At 35.0% G+C, this 9,380-nt stretch overlaps 1 protein-coding gene and 1 pseudogene across 1 annotated transcript; both read left to right on the top strand.

Annotated features, from left to right (window-relative positions):
• On the top strand, positions 14–2,043 carry LOC107626327 (syntaxin-121-like). Its single transcript, XM_016329190.2, is given in 3 exon segments — positions 14–378; positions 381–707; positions 1,322–2,043. Coding segments are annotated over 3 exon segments (909 nt in total). The 5' UTR covers positions 14–152; the 3' UTR covers positions 1,678–2,043.
• Positions 4,306–9,380, top strand: part of LOC107626322 — a 50,909-nt pseudogene continuing 45,834 nt past the window's right edge.

The following is a 9,380-nucleotide window of genomic DNA, read 5'->3' as shown; positions in this document are numbered from 1 at the left end:
AAATCCATATACATATAGATAGTTAGATATATATACTATACATTCGTTCATATTCTTTGATCTGATTCAATTATTTCTTCAAATTTTTTTTCATCATAACAAAAACTTTGATCAAAACCATTTACACAGCATACAATAATTAAGGAGCAACCATGAATGACTTGTTCTCCGGCTCCTTCTCCCGCTTCCGCAGCACCGATCAAGTCTCTCCGGACAACCAACACCATGTCATCGAGATGGGGGCGACCGACGGCAACGTCCACCTCGACAAGTTCTTCGAGGAAGTGGAGGTCGTAAAAGAGGAGCTGAAGGAGTTGGAGAAGCTCCATGAGAGCCTAAGAGTGTCCCACGAAAGGAGCAAGACCCTTCACAGCGCAGAGCCGTGAAAGATCTTAGAGCCAGCATGGACGCTGACGTGGCAATAGCACTAAAAAAGGCCAAGCTTGTCAAGGTCCGACTCGAGGCACTGGACAGGTCCAACGCAGCAAGCCGAAGCTTGCCTGGTGCTGGACCTGGGTCTTCCTCGGATCGGACCAGGACATCCGTGGTGAGTGGATTGAGGAAGAAGTTGAAAGATTCCATGGACAGCTTCAACAACCTTAGACAACAAATATCCTCAGAGTACAGAGAGACCGTACAACGTAGATACTATACTGTCACTGGAGAGAATCCTGATGAAAAAACCGTTGATCTTCTCATCTCTACTGGTAAATACAATTTCATATGTATTCAAAAATTTAATCTTCTGTTACAAATCATTGTACTTGCTTTTCATATATTCTTAATAGCAAAATCATGTGATGATTTAAATTCTAAAATAATGGCTAAGTAAAATTTAAGCAATCATGCACGAGTTCATCTCATTCTAATAGGAAGGTCTTGATTGAAAATTACATTATTCCAGTAACATTTTTCATGAATTTTATAGCCTATAGTTCTGTTACTGTGAGATTTCGGTTGATCAAACTCAAGAGAGTCAAACATCTGAATTTGATGTCACATATAGTAATAGAATTTGGAGCTGAAAATTTTTCTCATACATAAACAAATTTAGTTTTCACCATAACTATAATGAAAACTTTAGCCGACAAAAATTGATGTATAAATATGATGGAAAATATGTTTTTAACATGTGTGTTGACATATATATTTTAGCACTAGAATTAAGATGTTGTCCCCACTCTAAGTAAAACACAGTATTTATTATTTACCATTAAATCTTAGCATGTTGGTTTGTTAAATATACACTAATATACACTTTATAATGTTGGAATAAGATATAATTACTCATCAAATATGATAATTTGTATGTGTGTAACAGGTGAGAGTGAAACCTTTTTACAAAAAGCAATTCAGCAACAGGGGAGAGCCACAATCATGGACACAATCCAAGAGATTCAAGAGAGGCATGACACAGTTATGGAGATAGAGAGGAGCCTCAATGAGCTTCACCAAGTGTTCTTGGACATGGCTGTTTTGGTCCAATCACAAGGTGAGCAAATAGATGACATAGAGAACCACGTGGCGAGAGCTAATTCGTATGTCCGCGGCGGGGTCCAGCAACTCCAGGTTGCAAGGAAGCACCAGAAGAATACCCGGAAGTGGACCTTAATTGCCATCATAATATTGATCATTATCATATTGATTATAGTTCTTCCTATTGTTTTAAAAAATTGATTATTGCTTGGGTCATGACTCATGACAAATTCATAGTTAATGAGATGCTGATTGGTGGCTATGAACATATTGGACTAATTCAAAACCTTATCAAGAGTCAAGTCAACACCTTCTGCCACATGACCATTGCATTGGAAAATAATACCTTGTTTACTATTATTTTTTACTAGAACCTACCCTGTTGAAGATTAGATTTTTGGTTTGGTTTCTACTTTCTAGAATCTCATGGTCATGGTCCTTTAGAAGATTCATGTTGATGCATTCTTTTGCATACATGTATTTTTTTGGAAAATTTTGAAATTTTCTTCTGCTGTATCATATGTTATATATTGGTGAGTTAATTGCTTTGCAATTTGCAGCATTAAGCCTTTGTGGCCTACGATTTTTTTTCCTCTCTATTTTATTGTTTGTTTGTTGACCAAGAATTGCAAGTTTTGTTAGATAAACTAGATTAATGCAAAAATAACAATAACATAGTAACAATAAAAACATAAGAAGACATATGAAGGTAGCACAAAGTATCATGAAGAGTTATATCCCCATATTCCTTTCACACACCATTGCATCAACCAATTGTTTATCTTTTACATCATGAATTTGAGTCATTAATTTATAGTTGTATAGATCTTTGTTAACTTTGTGATTTTTTCTCCCTAACTTACACCATAGCCTTTATATTAGGACCAAAGAATGAGACATATAATATGTAGTCCAATTGCAGTCACATACACAACATTGATATATATGATCATGAATGCTTTTGAAAAAATATCAAATGTGTTTTAGGATCATATATATTTTTTTCCTTTTATTTAAGGTAAAAAAATGCTATTTTTGTTTTTGATATTAATAACAATGGTGTTTTTTTTAAATGTGGACTGATGGGATTTTATTCTCAAATGTGAAACCATTTAACTAGAGAAGTAGAAATTGGACAGTCCGGTTCCTGAGAAGTACAATTTCTATTAAAAAAAATTAAAAAATTTGTACCTTCCACACTTTTAATAAACACCAAAAATTACAATGTTATGGTATCTATCTATTCTTAATGAAAAAGTATAAAAGTAGATACGTAAGTTTACCCACATTACTTTTAAAACATCTTTTTCTTTCTACTAATGAATATCGCTTATTTGGCAAAATATTAGAATCAACCACTAAATTTTTGCCAAATCAACTATTATTTCCAAATCAACAAAAAAAAAAATAAAATATACAAAAATTTATAATCAAATTTGTAACCTACAAAGACATTGAATCCATATCCATATATTTATTATATTTCACCATTATAAACAATACAATAAATTTATAACTCTAATAATTAATTTATTAATTTCTATAAATAACTCATTAAATATAATAAACATTCATATTACAAATGCAATAATAATATTATTAATCATAATAAATTTTACGTTACAAATATTCAAATTTCATACTATTTGAATTACTTATATAAGTCTCTTATCACTATTTCTTCAAATGACATCAAATTTAGCACAAAAAATTTATTTCTGAACTACACAACATCTCAAACTTACTCAATGGAGCATTATTCTTTGGACAATATCACCAAACAAAAAGATAATTAGTTTATCAAAGTTCGCGTGGTTCATCTCTGGAAAACATTAATACCCACAAATGAAGAAGAGTTTCTTTACTTAGAAATTATTATATTAGATGAAAAGGTATAAAACAAACATATTTATTATATTTTTAAATTAAATTTACAAAAAAATACTTTAATTATTTTTACTTTTTATACTTTTTATATTATTTTATAATACTTTATATATAATTGTATTTTAATATCGTTAAAATTATGCTTCTTTTAATGTGCTATTCATTATTCTTTTTAACTAATTATGAACTATAATTTACTAACTGCAGGAAAGGAAAAGTCTATACTATAAAAAATTTAAAAATAGAAGATACAAATAATTTGTATAGACCAATTAAAGATATAATGAAAGCAAACTTTTTATTCACAATTGTTGTGAAAGAAATTAAATATCTAATATTGAACATTTTTCAAGACTATTTTAAATTCACATCACTTGAGATATTGTCTGACATAGTGGATCAAAGAAAAATACTAATAGGTAATTTTATTTTATACGTTTCAATTATTCTTATTAAAAATAACTTATTCAAAAAAAATTTGTTCTTTTTATCGTAGATGTCATTGAAAAAGTACATCAAGAGATTAAGAAGAAAGAAAACCATACAAATTCAAGACCCATCTTCGGGAAAAAAATATTCATGCAAAGATGAAACAAACAACATAATAGAAAGAGCAACAACTCTAACAATAACCAATAAAGAAAAAAAAGGACGAGCGCCTCATAAGAAGATTAAATCCATCAGCTAAAACAAATGCAAAAATCAAATTATCAAAATAAAAATGTCACTTTATACAACTCTAACATTCAAATTTTTTGTACTACAAATTATTTTAAACAAAACACCTTTTAACTTTAACTTTAATTTACACACATTTAATTTAATTCTACAAAACATAGCCATTTTTAATATTTATTATATACTATGTTAATTTACCATTCGCGCATTGTGCGGGGCTCATTCTAGTATCACTACTTTTATTTCCATAAAAAAAACCCGCCAAAAAATGCAGGTCAATTATTGAGATACAAAATGAATAATGGAAAAGGAAGATGGGGTACCTAAGTGCTTTGTCCTATATATCCAAATATTCGTTTTCTTTCTTGTTCATGGATTACCCAAGAAAAAATGAAAGTGAAAAGATCATGTGCTGCTATAAAGTAAATTAGACAAAGGAAGAGATAAAGATCACAATGGAAAGGAAATTTAGTCCATTAATTGTTGCGTTAAACATGCTTTTATAAACTAAGGTGTAATTGAATTAAGTGTCAACTGCCAAAAGGGACATGCAACTCCCTCCTATCACTAGAGTCTTATCTGATGGCTGATGAATTACAATTTCTTTTTTTGTTTTGTTTTGTTTTTTTTTTTTTTTATAACAATCAATAAACAAAATTGGTGGAAAGAAATAATATGTCGAAATAAGATTAGTGAGAATAAAAAATTCTCAGCTATGGATAATAATGTCCTCTGAAATCAGTAAATTATTGAAAAGGAAACATCATTTAGTACCCCATGTGATTTTGTCCGAAGACCATAAACCTCATCAAGTCAATTTCACTCACCCCTCAAACCAAACACTTCACTTACCTTTCTTTCTTTCTTCTGACTTTTGATCCCATCTGATCTGCTTCACTTGAGATTCAATCATGGCTGAAAAACTTTATGGTGGAGCTTACCTCTCTCCCCTTGTTGATGTTGTTTTGGACAACCTGACTTCAATAATTGAAGAAGACGACTCTTTCCTCGAAAGGAACAACTTGCTTGGAAGGTTGCAGAATTGTCTGTATGATGTTGGACCTGTTCTTGATGATGCTGAGCTGAAGCAGTTCACTGACAAGAGAGTCAAGAAGTGGCTTGTTGATCTCCAAGATGCTCTCTATTTCGCTGATGACTTGCTCGACGAACTCTCAACTAAAGCCGCCATTGATGCCACTCAAAGGGATCCAGGTAACTCTTCCTCCTGGTCTCGTCTTGTTGATTCATATATTGAAGATAGTGGTGACTTGGAAAAAATAGTTCAAAGACTAGAGTCTGTTGTAGCACGCAAAAATTATCTTCGTCTGAAGGAGAGTGCCAAGGTGGACATGTCATGGAGAATTCCATCCACATGTCTTGTTGAACCATCGGAGATACGTGGCAGGAAAGAAGACAAGGAGGCCCTACTGAAACTGTTGTTGGATGATGCTGCTGCTGCTGATGGTGATTTATCTGTCATTCCCATTGTGGGCATGGGCGGAATAGGAAAGACTACTTTGGCCCAATTGGTTTACCATGATGACAAAGTGAAGGACAATTTTGATTTTCAAGGTTGGGTTTGTGTGTTAGAAGAGTTTGATGTTGTCAAGGTCACTAAGACTAATCGAGGCAATAACTTCGAGTTCTTGTAACTTGACAGATTTGAATTTACTTCAGCTTGATTTAAAGGAAAAATTGTCTAGACAAAAGTTCTTCGTTGTGTTGGATGATGTTTGGAATGAAAATTATGATGATTGGAATAAACTTCTAAAACCTTTTCAAAAAGGGGTTAAGGGAAGTAAAATTCTCATAACTACTAGACATAAAAATGTGGCTTCTGTAGTACAAACAGTTTCACCTCATGAACTAACATTATTGTCTGATGAGGACTGTTGGTTGGTGTTTTCAAAGCATGCACACCTTTCAACTGTTTCTGTGGAGAATCCAACCTTGGAAAAAATCGGCAGAGATATCGCAAAGAAGTGTGATGGATTGCCCTTGGCAGCTCAAGCCCTTGGAGGCATATTGCGTGGAAATTCTGATTTCAGGTATTGGAATCATTTACTGAAGAGTGAAATATGGGAACTCTCCAATGACAAAATAAATGTTGTTCCAGCATTAAGGATAAGTTATTATTTTCTTCCTTCTTATTTGAAGGAGTGCTTCGTTTATTGTTCCTTGTATCCTAAGGACTATGAATTTAGCAAAGATGAATTGATGCTGTTATGGATGGCGGAGAATTTTTTACAACCAGTAGGAAACCAGACTATGGAAGAAGTTGCTAGTGGATATTTTGATGAATTAATTGCAAGATCATTTTTGCAACCTCATAGTACCGAGGAAAATAAATTTGTGATGCATGATCTTGTTCATGATTTAGCAATGACATGTGCTGGAAAATTCTATTTCAGAGCTGAAGAGCTTCGGAATGCAGTTGAGGTTGATATTAAAGCTCGTCATTTGTCACATAATGCCAAAGGCAATTACCCAATGTCAAAAGTTTTGGGAGTTTGCGATGCAGTAAAGCATACAAGGACATTTCTTGAAATCAATTTGGAGTCAGGGATCCCATTCAATATGGAAAATGCACCTTGTATCATGTTGTCACAGTTGAAGTACCTGAGAGCTTTGTCGTTCGATTGTTTTCCTCTTGAGTCAGTGCCTGATTCAATAGGTGAGTTGATTCATCTGCGTTACTTGGATCTCTCTCGGACGGACATTGTGACATTGCCGGAGTCATTGGGTAACCTATACAATTTGCAGACCTTGAAGTTGTATTACTGTAGAAAGCTGAAAATGCTACCTGTTGGTATGAAAGATCTTGTAAATTTGCGCCATCTTGATATTAGAGAAACTGGTTTGCAAGAGATGCCGAAAGGCATGAGCAAGTTGAAAAATTTGCAGTTTTTAAGCGACTATGTTGTTGGGAAGCGTGAAGAGAACAAGATCACAGAATTGGGAGCACTTGCAAATCTACATGAATCAATTTCCATGGGCAAATTGGAGAATGTGGTGAACAGCAGTGAAGCTTTGGAGGCAAGAATGTCCGATAAGGATGGCATTGATTCTATAAAGTTAACTTGGTCGTTGAATGAAGAGGAGAATACAGTTGATTCCGAAATGGAAAGAGATATACTTGACAAGTTACGACCTCACACTAATTTGAAAGAGTTATATATGTGGGGTTACAGGGGTACAACATTTCCAGATTGGGTGGGACATTCTTCCTACCACAACATCACCAAAATAACACTGGGTGATTTGTCTTTGGGTGGTTGTCGGAATTGTTGTATGCTTCCTTCACTTGGACAAATGCCCTCGTTGAAGCACCTATCAATTTCAGATTTTGAAAGTCTAGAAAGTGTGGGTGCTGAGTTATACTTTAACCAGAATGGTGAATCTTGTTTGGAGACACCACCATTCCCAATGCTTGAAACTCTTTCGTTTTATTCAATGCCTTGCTGGAAGGAGTGGCATTCACTGGAGTTCAATGCGTTTCCTCGACTTAGGAAGCTTACCATATGGGATTGTCCGATGTTGAGAGGAGATTTGCCCAGTCAACTACCATCTTTGCAATCACTTCAGATTACGTATTGCAAGCGGCTCAGTTCTTGTCTTCCAAGGGCTCCTGCGATTACCGATCTTTCAATTTCAGGAAAGCATCTAGTGGAGTCGGTGGTAGAGGCCATAACGCACATGCAACTGAGTTACCTGACGTCTTTGAAAATCTCAGGTTGTTCCTCCCATATATGGTTTCCTGTGAGTGCTATTCCCCCATCACTACAACACTTGACGATTCAGGATTGCAGAGAATTGGAATTCCAAATGGATGGGCAACATCACTCGCTGCAGGTACTATGGATACAGAACAGCTGTGATTCAGTTGCATCCTTCTCGTTGTTGGATTCCTTTCCGAATCTCATGCGTGTTAATATCGAATTCTGTGAAAACATGGAGTGTATTGTGGTGTCACGCTCTCTTTCATCTCTCCGTTATTTATGGATCAACAATTGTGGGAGTTTAAAAACTGTGTCAACGCTATGGATGGCAGCACCTCAGCTAGAGAATCTCACATTACTGGGTTGCCCAGAGGTTGATTTGTCTCCTACAGGGGATGGGGATCCACATCGTAGCCTCAGATATCTTAGCATCTGCTACAGCGAGAAAGTGGTGAGCTCTGCAGCATTCATGAATTCGCAATTTCATGGGCTTACTTATCTTTCCATTCATGGTGGATTCGACGAGAGTGTGAGTGTGAAGTCTTTCCCAAAGGAGGGTTGGTTGCCTGCCTCCCTTGAGTCTCTCGGACTGTTTGACATGAAAAGTGTGGAGACGTTGGAATGCAAGGGACTTGCCCACCTCACCTCCCTCCAGGAACTAAGTATTTGGTATTGTGACAAGTTGGAGAATATGGAGGGAGAAAAGCTGCCTGCCTCTCTAATACAACTCATCATCAATGGAAGCCCTTTGCTGGGCAAACGGTGCCAGATGAAGGATCCACAGGTTTGGCCCAAAATCTCCCACATCCCCGCCATTCAAGTTGATAACACATGGATTTGGTAATCCAACAATTTCAACAGGTAATTATTTCTCTGTCTCTCTCTCTGTCTCTCACACACACAACATCATTCTTATTCCCTAAATATATTTAGGTTTTTCATCATGATTTATACTCTCCATGTATAAGTGAGTCACGAGTTTTCATTCTTCATTCTCTCTACAATATTCTTACTCTTCATTCAATCATTCTTATTAATCTTTTATACCATTCCTTACTCAACACTTGTACCTTCTCATACAGATTATCCATGGACCCAACAACACAACTTCGCCACCTATGCTTTTGCTTTCGCTGGATGAACAATATTCAATCATTGCAATACACACTTACACGGCTGATTGTTGAGAAATAAGACAATAATAGTAAGATTTTTATATACTTTATAATGTTCCAATAACATTGATTACTCAAAAAATATGATAACTTATATGTCGTGGTAACACGTGAGACTGAAACTTTCATGCAGAAAGCAACTGAGCAACAAGGGAGACCCATACTCATGGACTCAATTTAGCAGTGACCATTGCATTGGAAAATTTAATTCCTTAGCTTCTTTATTTTCTTTTCGAACCTACCCTTTTGAAGATTGAGACTTTTGGCTTGGTTTTCACTTTCAAGAAACCTCATGGTCATGCTTGTTTTGGAAGATTCTTGTTAGCACATCTTGTGCAAACATATATTTACTTTTTGTGTTTTTGAAATTTTCTTTACATGTATCATGTTATCTTGGTGACTTACCTTGGCGTTTATGTATTGGATGAGTGTGATTAACTGTTTT

Source organism: Arachis ipaensis, chromosome B02, assembly GCF_000816755.2.
Source record: "Arachis ipaensis cultivar K30076 chromosome B02, Araip1.1, whole genome shotgun sequence".
Lineage (NCBI taxonomy): Eukaryota > Viridiplantae > Streptophyta > Magnoliopsida > Fabales > Fabaceae > Arachis > Arachis ipaensis.
Note: the sequence above shows the minus strand (reverse complement) of the source record. Positions and strands in the feature narration are given on the sequence as shown.